General features: G+C 45.7%; 1 protein-coding gene across 8 annotated transcripts in view; it reads left to right on the top strand.

Moving 5' to 3' along the window:
• ACACA (acetyl-CoA carboxylase alpha) overlaps positions 1-18,747 on the top strand; it is a 199,249-nt gene that overhangs the window by 19,389 nt on the left and 161,113 nt on the right. For 7 of the 8 annotated variants that reach the window (XM_065572846.1, XM_065572849.1, XM_065572852.1 and 4 more), the window contains one exon: positions 18,579-18,711. In XM_065572846.1, the coding sequence (XP_065428918.1) occupies positions 18,579-18,711 (133 nt within the window). Of the gene's footprint in view, positions 1-12,954; positions 13,148-18,578; positions 18,712-18,747 lie in introns of those variants that run through there. The other variant, XM_065572853.1, reaches the window with a different exon arrangement.

The raw sequence follows: 18,747 nt of genomic DNA, 5'->3' as shown, positions 1-18,747 counted from the left end.
TGAAAATATTGAATAGTACCAGACCCAGTACTGACCCCTGTGGGACACCACTAGATATTCCCTCCCAATTTGATAGCAAACCATTGATAGCTACTCTTTGAGTACAGTCTTCCAATCAGTTCTGCTCCCACCTTTAGTAATTTAATCTAGCCCACATTTGCCTAGTTTGCTTATGAGAGTGTCATGCAGAATTGTGTCCAAAGCCTTACTAAAATCAAGGTGTGTTATGTCTATTGTTTCCCCTTATCTGCTAGGTCAGTAATCCTATCAAAGAAGGAAATTAAATTGGTTTGGTGTGGTTTGTTCTTGACAAATCCATGTTGACTATTTCTTATAATCCTCCAAGTGCTTACAAATAGATTGCTTAACTTCCTTAACTTCAATACCTGGAAAGATGCTGGAGCAAATTTTTTTAACCATTTGCCCAGAGATGCACAGCGAAACAGTGGCAGTGCTAAGGAACGGAATCTAGATGTCTGGCTCCCAGTTTCCTTTTTGTAACTACCAGATAACTCTGGCACCTACTCTAAAGAGCAAAGATAAGTTAGTAGAGGGAGTTAGTTTAAGGTCATAGGTTGTGGCTTTTGGTCACTTCATGAGATGTGGCAGTCTATTGCATGATTGCCTGGAGTACTAGTTCTGTTGCTCTGCACTGCCAAATGGAGAACTCTGGTTTGATTTCCAGTCTAGGTCATTGAGAGAAACTGGCTTTACTGCAGAGAAATCCCACTCGGGGCCCATTCAATAGAGATTTGTCTAGCTAAAACATGGAACTGAGTGTGTCAAAAGAGAGTACCATCCCGATTTGGGGCAATAGTGGTGATTGCAAAATGGGATGCTTTTGAACTTGGGAGTGAGGTTAAAAATTAGGGGAAGCAATTCTTGATGGATTTTGTGGACTTTGAAAGAAAGAAGAATCAAACATGCCACTCTACCCATGTTAAATTGCCAACCCCCTGAGCCACAAAGATTGAATTCCGATTTAATCAGATATTTAATGGGGAATATGATAGAGGCATATAAAATCAAGAATGGTGTGGAAAAAGTAATAGAGAAATGTTATTCACCCTTTCTCACAGTACAAAAGCCAACGGTCACTCAATTAAATTTACAGGCAGCAAGTTTAATAGAAATAAGCAGAAGTACTTTTCCACACAATACACAATTAACCTGTGGAGCTCATTGCTATGGGATGTTGTGATGGCCAAAAGTGTAACTGTGTTAAAAAACGAACTAGATATGTTCATGGAGGATCGGTCCATCAATGGCTATTAGCCAAGATGGTCACTTCTGGCTGCTGCACATCAGGAGGGGAAGATGGGTGAATCTCCCCGGAATTGCCCTGTTCTGTACACTCTCTCTGAAGCTCTGGTACTCACTGTTGGAGACAGGTACTGGGCTAGATAGACCATTGGCAGTTCTTATGTTCTTAGTTCACAGCTTGTTGCTGGGCTAACGAAGTGGAGTATGTGATCATTGAGATTAAGAGGTGGGTGTGATATCCGCCATGCGCTCTAAGCTGAAAAATAGTACTCTTTTACAGAGGAAGGCAGCGAGGGATTTTGTCCGGGGATCTGGGCTTTTTGAACTTCAGTAACTCAGAGATTCAGAGAGAATAAACAAACAGTTAATCCTCCTCTCCTTCACTTTCTCCTCCAGCTCAAACACCATCTCACTGCTCTGTGGGGATAAGTGGTTATGCAATTCTGGGTGACCGTGTTATGTAGCACCAAGGTTGGGGGTTGTGATCATGCGCGCCCTATTGACCAGGTGTGGTTTCATCAGACTTGCCATGTCACCTCAAGCACAGTTTCACAATGTGAAAATTCAGCTGATGCACTGAAACACAGCTGAGAAAATCACCTCATTAAGATCACCCCACTGCTAGGAATACTCCTCTTTGGTCCTCAAATAACACTCAATTAAACTGTCCTCCTCTTCCTGTTTTATAGATTGGGAAATCCCAAGTAAAGAGAGGTCAACTGATCTGTGTGATCTCTCACAGCATGTTAGTTGCAGAGTCTACGCTAGAACGTGGACCTCCTAGCTCCCAGTCCCCTTATCCCACCCATTAGCTAACACCACATCTGTATATTAGAAAACGTATTTGTATTAGCTGAGATCCTATCAGATGATTGCATGTAATCCATAAATCAGGAGCTGGTAATGGTCATTCAGTATGCCAAGTCACATTTCTGTATTTCAGTATCTAGATTGTGTGGTTTTTTTTTTCCACCTTATCAGAGTTGATTTAAAACTTGTTAGTCTCTGCTCATAGACACTGTGAGATAATCAAATTCTGTTTTGGTGAACAGAAGAGAATAGAACATTCGAATTGACAGAAAACTCCACTTACTAAATGCTATGATGTTGCTAAAGAAACCCTTGCTGAGACAAGATGTGCAAGGTAAACTCCCATTCCAGCTAGAAATCCATATGGTTTAGTTGTGCCAGTTGGTCATCAGTTGACTGATTTGAAAAACTATGATCAGATCATGTGCTTTCAGCTGGCATGTGGCACATCTTCCTCTGTTTAGCAAGAAAAATGCGTACTGAAAAAACAAGCAGACAGATCAGAATATTGTTATAAAGCTGTGCCTGCCTGTATACTACTGAAAATTGCTTTGCTGTACTGTTCCACCTTGTTAAAGGGGCACTGTGAACAGAAAACACGTGTTTAAAAATAATTCCCTTAACCCCTCTATGTTATAAAAGCATCTTGCATTACGACTGAACATCTTTAAAACATCTTTCATTTGTACTGTCTGTATACTTTTTGTACTTTACACAACTTGAACAGTAAAACTTGACTGGTGTTTTGTTTCTGGTCAGTTTCATTTTCTCATGCACTAGCACAACATTGTGTCTTTGGGGTTCGCTGATTTCTTCTGATGGAAGACAGCATTCCGGTCCTGGTATGCTGTGTAGAGTTGCAGGGAGCTGTTAAACAGCTGCTGTGGTCCATCCAGTGTTTCAATAGTGGTTAAAATAACTCCTGAATGCATTAACTTGGAAAGCACTTTGGGGTTCTTTTGTCACAATGTGATTAAGTAAATAGTTAATAAATTGTTCTTGACTTTTACTAACATTTTCAAGATGGCATCTTGTATGAAACCCATATTAAAATCAAGGAAATTCTGCACACTTTTTTTTCTGTTTACATCTTTAGGCCCCAGTATAGTAAGTTACTGGGCTGGTGCAGAGTTGTTCTTGTGAAGAATCGCTTGCAGAATTGGATCTTTACTTGTGAGTGTAACTCCATTAAGTCACTGGAGTTAATCCCACAGAGAATTTGGCCCTTTCTGCCTCATTACGAGAAGATTTCCATAGACAAACTTTAACCAGGTGAGTAGTCCACTGAATTACTGAGACTCATGTGAGCAGTGATTCACATGTTGAAGTCTTCTCAGAATGAGGCCCTAATTTTGATACTGAGAGGGATGTCTTGAGCACTCTAGACTGGGCAGCCAGATGAAATGCCAGACCTGACCTTGAACTTGGCATGATAGCACAGAGCACCAACCAAACAGCTGATCTATTTTTGTGTTTTATTTTAAGTTAAACAAGTAGGCTTTAATTAGGGTTACCATTCGTCTGGATTCCCCCGGACATGTCTGGCTTTTCTCAGTTAAAAATAGCGTCCGGGGGGAATTTGTAAATGTCCGGACTTTCCCCCCATGCAGAGCGTGCGCGGCTGACAGGGCAGCCGGCCGGATGGTGCCACTTGCATGGGGCTCTGGCAGCCAGAGAGAGCCCCTTCTCCGTTTCCCCCTCCTCTCCCCTGCAGCTGAGATCACTCCCCTCCTCTCTCTCTCTCCCTCCCTCCTCCTCCCTGCATTCGCAGCTGGCCGGCCGTTCGCAACGGGCCTCCGGCAGTCTGGAGCTCCTCCCCCTGCCCAGCGTGCCGCTCTGCAGCACTCTGCGAGGGCAGGAACCGGGCTATGCGCTCCATGGGGGAGCGTGTCAGCGTGTCAGGCTGAGCGTGGCAGCGTGTCAGGCTGTGTGTGGAGCCCGACATGCTGTTCTGAGCGGCATGGTAAGGGGGCCAGAGGGTCGGAGAAGGGGCAGGGAGGTTCTGGAGGGGGGCAGTCAAGAGATAGGGAGCAGGGGGAGGGTTGGATAGGTCGGGAGTTCGGAGGGGGCTGTCTGGGGGTTGTGGGTGTAAGGTTTTGGGCAGTCAGGGTACAGGTGGGGGTAGGGTCCTACAGGGGCAGTTAGGGGACATGAACAGGGAGGGTTAGGTAGGGGTTGGGGTTCTGGAGGGCAGTTAGGAGCAGGGGTCCCAGGAGGGGACAGTCAGGGGACAGGGAGCAGAGGGGTTTAGATGGGTCGAGAGTTCTGGGGGGGCTGTCAGGGGGAGGGGAGTGGTTGGATGGGGCGTGGTAGTCCCTGGTTTCTCTCTGGGGGTGTGTATAAGGGTTGGGGCAGTCAGGGGACAGGTAGGGGGTAGGGTCCTAGGGGACCAGTTAGGATGGGGGGAGGGTCTCAGGAGGGGGCAGTCAGGGGACAGGTAGGGGATAGAGTCCTAGGGGGCCAGTTAGGGTGGGGAGAAGGTTCTCAGGAGGGGACAAGGAGCAGGGAGGCTTAGGTAGGGGGTGGAGTCCTGGGGGGCAGTTAGGTAGGGTTACCATACATCCGGTTTTTCCCGGACATGTCCGGCTTTTTAGTCCTCAAATCCCCGTCTGGGGGGAATTGCCAAAAAGCCGAACACGTCCGGGAAAATAGCTTTGCCGGCATCCCTGCCCCAGTCCCCTGCTTACCTTGCGGCTCTCGCAGGCTGTGAGCTGCAGGCGGATTCCCCCGCGACGGCTGCTGCTGCTCCCCCCAGACACCTCAGCTCTGTGTAGCTGAAGAGCCGAGCTGCCCGAGCGCTACCGGCTTCACGGTTTGCCGGGCAGCGCCCAGACCTCCAGACCCTGCGCCCCCGGCCAGGCGCTTCCCCTCCCGGGCTCTGGCTGCGCTGGGGAAGCAAACCGTGAAGCTGGTAGCGCTCGGGCAGCTGTTTCGCGGCTGGGAGGGAGGAGGGGGAATGTGGGGTGCTCAGGGGAGGGAGCGGAGTTGGGGCAGGGACTTTGTGGGAAGGGGCGGAGTTGGGGTGAGGCCGGGGGTGGGGCCAGGGCCCCGTGGAGTGTCCTCTTTTTTTAATGAGGAAATATGGTAACCCTACTTTAATCCTGCAAAGTTTTAAGCACCTGTGCAACCTTATGCACATTAGCAGTTCCATTGGCATATCTCAGATGCATACTTAAGTTTAGGAACGATCAGGCCTTGCTCTGGAATTTCCAAACCATGCATTGTTGTGTAGGAAATTTTCCTTCACTGATCTGATTTCTCCCCTTCCAGGTCCTCTCCGGATTTCCAGCCACGTGGCCACTACTTGAATTGAAGGCTCCTCCCTTAATCTGCTCTCTGTGCCACCAGTTGCCATGGTACTGCTGAGGCCTGTTTGAGGAGACTTGCATCAGAGCTTGCATCTCCCAGACAGAAGGCCATTAATGAAATGAAATTCTGTGTTGCTTGCTGAGGGCAGCAGGGTTGCTTTCCTCCCGTTCGCCTTTGCCATAGGTCGACAACTATTCGCTCAGCAGATAGAGGAGGGTGATGCATGTCCCCGATACAGTTTTATTTCAGCAACTTGCATAAATGTCTATCTTAAAGGAGGCATTGCCAAAACAAATAATTTCTATCAATCTCTTCTCCCTCCCAATCCTTAGCCTTCACCATTGATGCGGTTTGGTTGTCCTTTGCACTTCACTTAGTCTAGCCAGTGAAACTAGCATAGCCAATTCACTTTGTTTACACTCCTTTTTGCTTTCTGGTTCTCAAACACCATTGTAATATTGCTGAGCCTGAGTTTGCAACACTGCTACGGGATGTTGAAATTGCCCTGAAAATTGCATTACATTGAAAACGCTCTAGTCATTCAGTAGTATAAAGTTTTTTTTATTTTTATTTTAAAAAGCCCCCAAATCTAAATTTTGGGTCTAAACTATGTGCCTGATGCAATACCTACTAAAATGAATGGAAAGGTCTCTTACTGCATTTGGATAGGGCTTTGGATCAGGCCCTGTGCCCATTAAAAAGGGGATGGTTTTTAAAAAGGGTAACTACATGTCACCAGCATAACCTAAAGCAAACTCTTTATTTCTTCCTTTTCTTAAATTGTCAAGCAGCTCTTCTAAAATCCATCCTACTATTCCACCCGCTCAATACAATAAATAAGAGAAGGTGATCTGCAAATCAAATTGAAAAGTGTTTGTGCCTCCATCCTGCTCTTTTTGAGATGTACGAAGAGGAATGTTGCTTTTTCCGCCCTCAATATATTTTTTTATCCTTTCCTCCCCTGCTTTTACATTAGAAGTACTAAGTCCAGAGTCCCTTTTTGTTGGAAGATTTTGATAATCTACTCAGAATCATGCTGTGATTCCATAGTGCTGAGTGATATATCTATTCACATAGAAGATCTTTCTAATTAAAAGGATAAAGTATATTTTGCAATTTAATAAAACCTTCCATCTAAGAATTTTAGAGCCCTCTCCTGAGGTCTGCTATAAATGCCCTCCATTCCCATTATAGTTAGGAGGCACTCAGCACCTCAAAATATTGGGCCTACTATGTGCTTTTTAGACATTTAGAGGCCCAATCAGAGGCACATTGAAATCAGTGGAAGGTCTCCTACTGACTTCAATGGGCATTGGCAGGGCCCTACATGAATTAAGTCCTGCAATACATCTGGGAAACAGGGAAGTATCAGTGTTCCTATTTTATGGAGAGGAAAACTGAGGCACAAGGAAGTGTAGGAGCTCGCTGTGCTGGGAAATAACCCAGATCTTCTGACTTCTAATACTGTGTTTTTAATTACAAGGCTATCCTTCTTGAACAAAACCTTTTGGGTAGGAAATTTTGGGAGAAACTTTTGAAGCTGTTCACTGTAAAAGGCACAAATATTTCCCTCCATTTCACCTTTAAACTTTCATGACAAGGAGCACTAGACGTCATCCCTTGTGGAGCTCTTCAGTGCTGCTGCAAATTCAACTGTGTAGGGGGGCAATTTGATTTTTTTGTTTTGTTTAAATACCCTTGTCTCTGCAGTGTAACTTCACTTGAAAACTAACTGGCTGATATTACAGGAACTTGCAGAATTACGTGGAGGATCAGATTTAAAAAAAAAAAAAAAAAGACTTTTTAGTAAGAGCTGGCCCCAGGAACTGGTATGTGGATGGTGGATTAAATTTAGATTATAGGGCTCAGGATTTGAATTTAATTGTAGATTTAAAACTAGAGTTTGAGCCTGATGGCACCAAAATCTCGTGGAGTTTTGCCCAAAAATGGCAGAAATGTCACCAGTTTAGTTGCTCTTGCTAGATTTGGAGGACATCTTGGTACTGAAGTTGAACAGCCCCTTCCTGCTTTGGATCCAACGCTGAACCAAAACCAGAGTGGAAAATATGAATTCAGGGATTTGAATCTAATCCTCACCTCATCCCCTTTCCTGAAATTCAAAGGCAATCCCTCTGGTGGTGTCATCTGTAGGCCAGATTCTATTACCTTCACTGCTGTACAATCGTTACTTTGCGGAATAATCCCATTGAAATTGGTGGGACTGCTCTTGGAGTAAGGTACTAATAGTGAGAGAAGGGGTGTCAGAAACATGGTTTCTGTTTACAATGCAAATTCTTAGTGACTCCCAGCTTTCTGTCTGTACTTGGAATCTGACTTTATCATCCTCAATTGAAGCTACTGTGCCAATTTCATACAGAATGTAACTCTACTGGCTTAATTGGAATCATACCAGGAATTAATCTGGTTTGTTCCTTATGCAGTGCAATTGCAATGCAATTCCTTTGCACACGAGGCCTGCTGGAAGGACAGGTAGTAAAACAAGAATGCATAAGACAAGGTTCTTGTGCTGAAGAGTTTACAATCTAACTTGGACAAATATAATATACAGGTCAGCATTACAAATGCAGGATGGCAGATCCCTGTGGAGAGCTAAGCAAGAAGGATTGCCAAATGAAATGTATTTTGAGGGGAGATTTGGAGAAGGAGAGGGAAGGCATTTGACATATGGAGGAACTGGGAAGCTGCTCCAAGTGAAAAGGAGGTGTAGGAGAAGAGGCAAAGCACCTTGCGGGGGGAAAAGAAAGACAAAAAGAATGGTTGAAAGAAGGTATGGAGGGACATGTGGAGAGAGAGGTTCTGGATCAGTGGTGCATAGGAACTGCCCATTGGAATCCATGAAAAGAGTCTCATTGAGTTCAATGAGCCTGTCATGCACTAAGAAAGCAAATCTATTGCCCCCATTATTATAGCAGAGACGCAGACTTGAAAATTTCGAGGCACGGTAGTAATTTTGGTGATCACATATTCTGGTGATGGCCAACTGTGAAATACACGTTGCAGAATAATAATTGAGAGATTGGATTTGTGATTTATAAAAAGAAAATGTGTGTTTCTTCCAAATGAGAAATGTCACAATGCCGACGACTTTGCAGCTGTTGCAACCAAAGTACCCAACTCAGGAAAAAGGAATCTTGTTTTGTAGGCATGAAATCACTCAGTCCTTCGGCTATGTGGTTTTTGGTTCCAGAATAATTATTATGGGCTGCAGTCTCCCCTCGATCATTGCTCACAATTCACATGGATATCCGTGTGGGGAACATGCTGAGCAATAAAGGGGATGATCTGTGTTTTATCGCAGTGTTTCTCAACCTTTCCAGACTACTGCAGCCCTTGCAGGAGTCTGATGTCTTGCGTACCCCAAGTTTCACCTCACTTAAAAACGAGTTGCTTACAAAATCAGACATAAAAATATAAAGTGTCACAGCACATTATTACTGAAGTTGTTTTCCCATTTTATTTGTCTGAAATTTTAGTTTGTACTGACTTCGTTAGTGCTTTTTATGTAGCCTGTTGTAAAACGAGGCAAATATCTAGATGAGTTGATGCACCCCCTGGAAGTCCTCTGCATATCCCCAGGGATATGTGTACCTCTAGTTGAGAACTACTGCTCTGTTGTGCCCAATCTTTAATGACTTAAGGTCCATAAGCATTGGCCTTTCAAGCAAACAGATCTGAGACCACTGATGTCATTTTGTTGACACCTATAGGATGAAGTATGACGTGTAACCCTTCAAGGGTTCAGAAATAGAACTCCTGTATTTGGTTAAGTCCAATCAGTCCTCTTCCCCAGATAGCCTTCTTACTTCTTACCCAAAGCATGTTCAGCCATTTCCTCTGTCTAAAATAGCCCCCAAAAGCTGCTTCGCTTTCTAGACTGCATTGGGGCACACTTGCTTTATCTGTGTGTCTCGTAAAATAGCTTGCAAGAGCAGCTCTGAAACTGGAGCAGGTCATAATATGGTTGCTTTAGCTGTGCTTAAAGCTTCCCACTCAGATCAGATACATCTCTAAATCAGCATGAGTAAAAAAATCACTGCATTCGTGATCAAAGCTGCCTCTCCACACCCTTTGCAGGCCTAGTGTGCAAAATAATCCTTTCGGGGTTTGTGTGTGTGTGGGAGTGTGTGTGCACGCGTGCTGCAGTCTGCTTAAGACTGCATTGCAAACAAGCCAGCTAATGCATCACTGCCTCTGGAATAAACTGCTACGTCACTGATAGGCATGTTACAGTGCTGGGATCAATGCAGGCTCCTAGTTGGAATGTGTGTCAGGTATGTGTCTAAAATGGATGCTCTCCATTTGTTAGAGATCTGAATGGGAGACAACAGCATAAGTTTGTCTTTTTGTCTAACGATGGGCCTGGTACCAAAGAGAGGATGAATTTTTTGTGTTTACTGTAATTAGGGTAACATGGACAGTGTCTGTGTAGTTAGATGCTCAGGAAAGAACCTTTGCAGTGTGTTTGGTGTGTGTGTGGGGGGAGGGGGGGAGGAGTATCATATCAGAATGGCGCTATCCTTGTGCGGAATGTCTCTTGAGGATGTGTTGCACCAAAGTCATGTGCACTGATTTGGTAGCGTACCTCACAGTGAATTCAGCTGCTAGCAGACATGATTCATGTTTTTAGCCAGTGTTGTGGCTGCTCCAGGCTTGTTATACTTGTAGTAGAGGTGACAGATTTATTCTCCCATGGCTCCGAAGTTCAGAGACTGAGTGGGTTTGGGACGTGGGGGGCTTGAACATTTGGCAGACCTTGTAGTCTGCCTGATGGGTGGAAGGGGAGCTGGGAGTGCCAGCTCTGTTGTAGCCCACCTGGCAGGCTGTCAAGGACCTGGGAGCTTGCGCAGTCCATGTGGTGGGCTGCCCTGGAGTCTTGGACCCCTCTTCCCCAATAGCCCACCAGGCGGGCTATGGAGGAGCTGGGTGAGGGAGCTGGCAGGGAACTAGGCAGGTTTCCAATAGAATCCTGCCTGGGTTCCCCTGGAAGTTCATTGAAATTCGACTGTTTCTATGCAGTGTTTCAATATTGGCAAATTCCTATGGGGAAAAATGTTTTGTGGCAATTTTTCTGCCTAGCTCTATTGTGCTGATACATTTTGAAGTGTGGCCCTGCCTCCAAAGGTCCCTAGCACTCCGTGAATGTAAGCAAAGGCCATCCGTGGAAGTGATGCATTTAGTTGTTGGGTGAACATGCCAGTTGCTTCATTAGTCACAAAGTGATTAAACAGGCCTGCGCCCTAGAAGAAGTATTGCATCTGCTGTGCCCATGCTTGTTAATGCTGGGATGAAAGGGTGGGCGTTAATCTCGAGGGGATAGGTGAAGCAGCTTGGGTCCCTGGCATCGCTGGTTCCCCATCTCAACAGCGTGTGGTTTGGTTTAGAGCAGCCTGGAGCACTTCCATGAGCGGTGCCTGTAGCCTGAAGGAATCTTGCCACTGATGAAGGAACTGACAGCAGCAGCCCCTCAGTGCTTGCTGCTTCCCTTCCTTCTCTATCCTGTCCGGAAGGGACAGAAGCAGTCATGTTCCCGCACAACCAACATCTGAGCACTCACCCTAAACTTTGGGTGTCGGAATCCAGAACACAGCCAAATTCCATGGCTTTTGTACAAAGGACCAACCAAATCTCCAGAACTGAACACCCCAAATTCTGTGTGTGTTGGGGGCTGACATCCAGATCCAAATTTTTGCAGCTCAGACCCTTCCACTAAGTCTTTGGTCCCCATTGTTCTCTACTCAGAAGAGATTCCCTTGCACTCCAGATGCTCTATCTGCATCCTTCTCTGCAGCCACAAGGTGTCACTGTGCCCTTCCACCTTTCTACTGATAAAGCTCAGGGAAATTGGATCCACATATAGAGTGACCAGATAGAAAGTGTGAAAAATCGGATGGGAGTGGAGGGTAATAGGTGCCTATATAAGAAAAAGCCCCAAATATCGGGACTGTCCCTATAAAATTGGGACATCTGGTCACCCTATCCACACAGGACTTTCTGCCTGAACATACCTCCCCATGTGCTGCCATTTCTAGCTCCTCTCTTTGACTCAAAGCACTGGCCTTGCTCTTCACTGCTCTGGCACCCTGTTGTCCTGGTTCAGGCTTCAGAGGGTACCATGTTAAGAGCTGTAAAGGCCAAGTAACTACTGGTTGCTGTGGACGCATCCTTATTGAAATGATCTTTGGATGATTGTATAGTTTCCCTCCCGTCACTCGTGCTGGCAGACCCTCTGCAGACTGGGATCAGGGCTGTACTAGTTTAAAATATGTGATGACTGGAGATGGGTCTCTGTACTTTTCAGGATTTGAAAACAGAATCCAATTTCTGCATCTAGTTCTGATCTCATAGTGAGCAGGATGAGGGATAGCTCAGTGGTTTGAGCATTGGCCTGCTAAACCCAGGGTTGTGAGTTCAATCCTTGAGGGGGCCACTATAGGGATCTGGTGCAAAAATCAGTACTTGGTCCTGCTAGTGAAGGCAGGGGGCTGGACTCGATGACCTTTTGGGGTCCCTTCCAGTTCTATGAGATAGGTATATCTCCTTATATTATTATTATTATTATTTATTGCACCTTTTGCTACATACATGTACATTTCTCATGGTTTTTGTGTTCAGAGGTCCCCAGTGTACCTTTTTCTTGTGTGCTTGATGCTCATGTGTATGTCTATCTTAGGTACTTACAGGGCTTCCATCCCCATAGTATCTGAGAGCTTCACAATCTTTCATGTATTTATCCTCACAGTACCCTTGGGAGCTAGGGAAGTATCATTATCCCCATTTTACAGATGGGGAACTGAGGCACAGAAAGACTTAGGTGTCACAAGCAGCCTGTGGCATGGCAGGGAATTGAATTGAAGTCTCCTGAGTTCCAGGCTAGTGCACTGGACCATCCCTCGTCCTGTCTAATCCACACCATCCTTCCCTATATGACCGGAGAAGCTTCACATCTGATTCTCCTCTGTTTAACTGTGGAAACGTGTTCTGTGTCATCTGCTCAGCCTGGTGACTTTTATTTTCAACCTGATCTAGATAGCAATCCTTTCAGCTTGATGGACTTCTCTGGGATTATTGGCTCAAAAAGGAACACCTCAGTGCACCCCTTTCCCCCGATGCATCCATGCATCTTCTGAGCAAGTGCTTGCTGATCCACTGGCCAGTATCCATGTATACACCAAGGCATTGCCTCTGGGTGTGTTTGACATGTATTCCTGACAAACGGGAAACTGTGGAATCTAAAGTGTCTTCTAAAGTGACCTCACTCTAGTGAGTGTGAGCAGAGAATGATCATTGCAATGGAAAGCTGTTTTGCAGCATGAAAACTGCAGCAGCAGTGCTGTTTCTTAAACCCAATTACATAACCCGGAGATCTTTTCTTTCTCCTCCCTGATCAACTCTTTTCTCTCAAATGCAGATCAGTGAAAGCTGCTACCCCAGCTGAGTATACACACCATGTGTCACAGGGAGAGAGAGAGAGAGAGAGACAGACTGAGACTGAAGAGGGTGGGGAAGGGAGAGACAAAGGTTAAAAATCTGAGGCAATCAGGGAAATGCTGTGTTGTTCAAATCTAGTTCCAAGAGGGACCATACAAATTCAAAGGAAGCACTTTGTGGCTTTCTCCTTCTGGATTTAGAGCTGCAGCTGTAAATGAGTCATAAACAAAATCAAAATCTGGAAATCCCTCTAGCAGACCATCATGGAGGATTCTGCAAAGGAAACTCAAGAGGTCAGGTATTACATGCTCCAAAGGTAAGAACTGCTCCAGCTTTACTGATGTGGTCGGACCTTACAAATTACATCTTCCCAGGACTGAGAGGGTTAGAGTCTTTGCTCTGGAAAATCCGTACTGGATCCTGAATATTTTCCAGTGGTGATTTGATCATCCTTGGAATTCTTAATTAGTAGGAGGCGTTTGGGGATGCAGTTTTTGCAATAGAGGCTTTATTGTGTCATAGCTAGAAAGTAAATATGCTCAAAGAGTGAAAGGGACAGATCTTTGAATTGCTGCAGAACTTTCAAAGTTCAGCTTCCAAAACTGCAACAGCAGATTTTCTAGATAGGGGCTCTCAAGGTACCACCAAATGCTGCAGCTGTGTTCAAAGTGACTTGCTGGCATTCCTTGCCAAGTAACTTAGACTGAACTGCGTACAGCTGGGCTGGCTGCTGGTTTTTTTTTTTGTTGCACAGGACAATTTCTGCTCTGTTTGGTGCTCTTTCACATTAGGTAATACTCCCACTCCACCAACCACTCTCCCGAAAAAGTAAAAGCTGCTTTCTTCTGCCCGGAGTTGACACATAGTCTCAATTATTAGTACTTAGATTCCATGTTTCAGTATGCTGCCTATCACTAAATAAACTCTGAGCTATACCTGCAAGCAGTATGTTTTATTCTGAATATTTAAGCCCTGGTCTTGCAAACATTTGTGTGGGGGAAAATCTGTGCTTGTAAGTAGTCATTTGAAGCTAGTGGGACTAACACTCACATGCATAAGCAGGGTTGGATCCCAGATTTGTACTTTGTCCCTTAGTTCTCCTGTTGTTGATTTGCCAGTTTCCACTAACCATGTAATCAAGAGTGACCTCTTCAGTCCTAGGTTGCTGTGCAATGTATATACTAGGATATAGTGCAAGTCCTGCTTCTGCACTGCTGTGCTCTAATTTACTAACCGGTTTTGAGAGGTATAGGGCTTAATAAAGCTCCGGTCCCACCTACATCTTTTTTGCCTTTCTATGCTGCTTGCCCTGGTTCTTCTTAGGCCTGGTCTGCTCCTGAAACATAGCTCAGGGTTGTGAAAAATGTCTTGCCCTGTGTGATGTAATTCAACCAACTTTACTCGCATTGTAATCGCTGCTTGGTCGATGGAAGGATTATTCCATTTACCTAGTTGCCGCCTCATGGAGAGGTGGATTTACTACAGTTTGGTGCCTAATTCTCTTAGGTTTAGGACTGGGATTTTCAGAGGGGTTTGTCTCCTATCTGCCTCCTTTGCCTCTTCCCAGTCTTGGCTTCATGCCTCTTTTCATGTCTCCCTCCCATTGCTTGGAACAACTTCCCACTTCTCAGAATTAGTATAAAAAACTATTTGGCTTGTGAAACCTTCTGTTGTGGATTTCTTCACCAGCAAGGCCTCTGTGTCTCCCGGCAATGGAAATTTCCCACATGTGTCCGAAAATGGCTGAAGCTGCAAATTTTGGATCTGAATTTCAAACACGATCAATGCTTTTGTTGTTTGTGTTATGATAGTAAGAGCAATCTTGACAGAAGTCAGGGCCCTGTTATGCTAGAAGCTGTGCATACACATAATGAGGGACAGTCTCTGCTTCAAAGATCCCATAGCCCAAATAGAGAACGTGCTCAAAAAGGGGAGGAGAAAGGGAAATTACTTATTTGTGTTATTGTAGTGCCTAGGAGCTGCAGTCATGGACCAGGACCCCATTGTGTTAGGTGCTGTACAAACAAAGAACAAAAAGAAAGTCCCGCAGCTGCATTTTACATACAACGTATTGAAGTGCAGAGGGATTCTGACTTGTATAAGGTCATACAGAATATCTGTGTGACAACTAGGAATTGAGGCTAGCTTTTGAGAGTCCCAGTCTAGTGTTTCAACCAAGAGACCATTCCTCCTCCTGAATACAGCTCATGATTGTCTGTATCTGGGTTCTGGCTTTGGTTCTGGTTCATATCCCTGAATGTGTGGTATGTTTGAGCTACATTGAGACCTTATCTCTTTACATAGTCTGTAAAGCAGCGGTCCCCAACCTTTTTCGTCTGGCAGGCGCCAGATGACGAGCCACAGAAGACCGTGGCGGCAGACGAGCATCCGCCGAAATGTCGCCGACAAGTGGCAGCGTCAATAGACGTCGCCGCCAAAATGCTGCCGGCAAGCAGTGTCATCCAGAGGTGTTGCCGCTGAAAATCGGCGTCATTTCGGCAGCAACACCTCTCGATGGCGCTGCTTGTCGGTGGCATTTTGTCAGATGCTTGTCCGCCGGCCAGTACATGGGTGCACTTAGACGCCCTGGCGGGCACCATGGCACCCACGGGCACCATGTTGGGGACCCTGCTGTAAAGGATAGCGTACTTTATGTAAATAATGCACAATAATAAACAATAGAAAAGGCTTCTATGGGAAATGTCCCTGTTTTGTGATATCTACCTGTCTCCGCAGGTTACTACAAACGAGCTCTAGCTACTGTTCATGCAGGACTTTATTAACATTTTATCCTTAAACTATTTAGCTGAGACACTTAAACCTTTGTTTGTTTGAAATTAGGATTTGTGGTTATAATTTGTGGCTTGTTAAGTAGGGTTCATGCTAGATTGGCTGCCATAGGCTTGATTGGTCCTCTGTACTGCGCAGGCACCCCAAACTTGCTAGCTGTGTTTATCATTTTTTATTTCCTTACTGGCCTTGTTTTTTCTAGCAAGTTCCATTATTAAAGGGTCATCTTGTCTGCCCCCTTCCCTCCCTCCTCCCCAGTGGAGTTGCTCAATGCCACCAACTCTTCAGTAACCAGACTAGGTCAGGGGTTCCCAAGTTGTGTGCCAGGGCTGCCAGGAAGGCCGCAGAGCATGTGCTGTGTGTGTGCAGCTGGCTGGCTATCCTCCTGGTTTCCAGCGGCTAAAGGGCCAAAAGTACATGAGGTGGTGGAAAGGATTGCACAATAGTGAGCGGGAGGGGAGGTGTCCACCAGGCAATGTGGGCGACACTGTGAAAAAACTTTAGCAATCTCTAAAATCGAATGAAAAGCCTAATAACATACACCCTCCTTGTAAAGAACTGCACTATGTATGGCGTATGCATGGCTGAGTAAACTGGCTTGTGGTGTTAGGCTCCTATGTAACGGGTCGGGGTAAGAATTGATGCTGGGCACAAGTTGCCACCACGTTTAGTCCCGCTGGAGGAGAGGTGAACTCAGAATGGGAGTTGGCAGGTCTATGCAGCCACTTGCTTTGGTTGTGCTTAAGACTGGCCTTTTCTGGCTTTCAGCTCATGTAAGATGATTTTGAACAATGTACATTCTTAGTAATGTGCAAATAGATGCATTTGATGTTGGAGATCGGAGTCTGGCGTCCAGCTCCCCCAGTAAGTGCTGAGCGATGCTGAATTTAAGAAGGAGGTTAGCTAGATCATTTGAATTAGGCACAGGCTATTCTCATATAGAAATGGGCCAGGTTATTTGCATATCTACAGTCTAGAGCAGGGGTCGGCAACCTCTGGCACACAGCTCGCCAGGGAAAGCACCCTGGCGGGCCAGGCCAGTTTGTTTACCTGCCGCGTCCAGAGGATTCGGCCAGTCGCGGCTCCAGGCCAATGGGGGCAGCAGGAAGGGCGGCCAGCACATCCCTCGGCCCGCACCGCTTCCCGCAGCCCCCATTGGCCTGGAGCGGCGAATCGTGGCTGGGGGAGCCGCGATCGGCCGGACCTGCAGACGCGGCAGGTCTGTGTCTCCATTAGAGAGCTCACAGCAGCGCAGCTGCACCGATGAAGCTGTGCCAATGTAAGCTCTCTTGTGGAGCTGCTCTAAGCCGATCAGAGAGAGCTCCCCTGTTGACTTACTGCTCATTGGGGATGGAGTAATTATCAGCTCTGTCAGCGGGAGAAGCTCTCCTGCTGACGTAGTGCTGTCCACGCTGGTGCTTAGGTCGGTGTAAGGGCTTGTCTACACTGGCACTGTACAGCGCTGCAACTTTCTCGCTCAGGGGTGTGAAAAAACACCCCCCCGGAGCGCTGCAAGTTTCAGCGCTGTAAAGATAGTTTTACAGATGATGGGCCATTTCATTGGTGTCACTGTAAACTTTGGTCTTGCTCTGTTTTACACCTGGTTTAAAACCGCTTCAGGTAACAGGGTTAACATGGGTGTAAATGGGGCTTTAGGGCAGAACAAAGAAATGGAACCTGTAATTACTGAGGCTACTCAACTGTTAATGGTGCTGGGATTTACATGAGTCATCCCCGGTGCATCAGACTGAGGACAGAGATTTTGGGGTGCATTTGTAGAAAGGGAACATCTGAAGAAAAGAAACTGAGGGTAAGTTTACACCGCAAAAAAGACACGTGGCATGAATCTCAAAGTCCAGGTCAACTGACTTGGGCTTGCTCTATGGGCTAAAAATAGCAGAGTAGGCAGTTGGGCTTGGCCTGGAGCCCTGGCTCTGAAACCCTGCAGGGCGGGAGGGTCTTGGAGCCTGTGCTCTAGCCTGAGGCTCTACGCTGCTATTTTTAAAATCCGACGTAAATGTCCTTACTGTCCCAGTAATGCTGCAATGATACAGACACATGCAAGAATAATCCTTTGCTATTGTTTTAGGTCTTCGGCCTGAGAATCTCAGAGTGTTTTATAAATGTTAGTGAATTAAGCCTTGCATCGCCCTTGGGAAGCGTGCACAGATTTTATCCACATTTGACGTCTGGGGAAACTGAGGCAGTGAAAGGGACAGTGATTTTCTCATAGTCATGCAGTGGGTCAGTGGCAGAGGTGGGGATAGGCTTCATGTAACCACAAGACTGTTCTTCACCGTTTGCACTAATTATACCAACTAACTAAGGAATAGAATTCAGACTTTATTGACTCAAAGTATTACGCGCCATTATTGTCTTTTGGAATAACGATGGTTGTAGCAAGGAGGGATAATAGTAAAGAGCTATGTGTTGCTGTAGAACTGAACTGGTTGATTTGGGAAGTATTGATGAACTGGCCAGCTACAGAGTTGCAACTAGAGACTTTTTGCAGTGACTTACAGAAAGTTTTCATTTAGAGATGTGGGGTTTTTGTTTTGTTTTGTAGATTACATTTGGAAGACGGAACCTGTCTCTCCTTATCACTACTCTGGTTCCCTACATGTATTAGCAACGTTGTGTTGGGATAACGTTAACTCTTGTCTTTCCGTGTAGGGACATAACTAGAAATTTAGATATGTACTGGCTAGTCAGTTCTTCCTCGCTCATCTCCATTGGCCCCTATGACCCACACCTACAATCTGACCATTGCATGCATCTCGTAAGCAGTTCTCCTAGAGTTCATTGTGAGAGCCCAGGTTTGGAGACTGAACAGTTCTGCCTGTCACCATAAATAATTTTGCCCAGAGGAAACTTTAAAAATTGCCCACTGGGGCATCTGTGAAATATAACTACTTATACCTACAAGTCAGCTGAGTCACCTTTTTTCTTTCCCTTAGGCCCAGTATGTCCGGCTTGCACCTTGTAAAGCAAGGCCGGGACAGGAAGAAAGTTGATCTACAGCGGGATTTCACTGTGGCCTCCCCTGCAGAATTTGTTACTCGTTTTGGGGGGAATAAAGTTATCGAGAAGGTAAGTGATTACTAGCTCTTTTGAATTGTGCTTTTT

Source organism: Chrysemys picta, chromosome 19 (genome assembly GCF_011386835.1).
Source record: "Chrysemys picta bellii isolate R12L10 chromosome 19, ASM1138683v2, whole genome shotgun sequence".
NCBI lineage: Eukaryota > Metazoa > Chordata > Testudines > Emydidae > Chrysemys > Chrysemys picta.
Note: the sequence above shows the minus strand (reverse complement) of the source record. Positions and strands in the feature narration are given on the sequence as shown.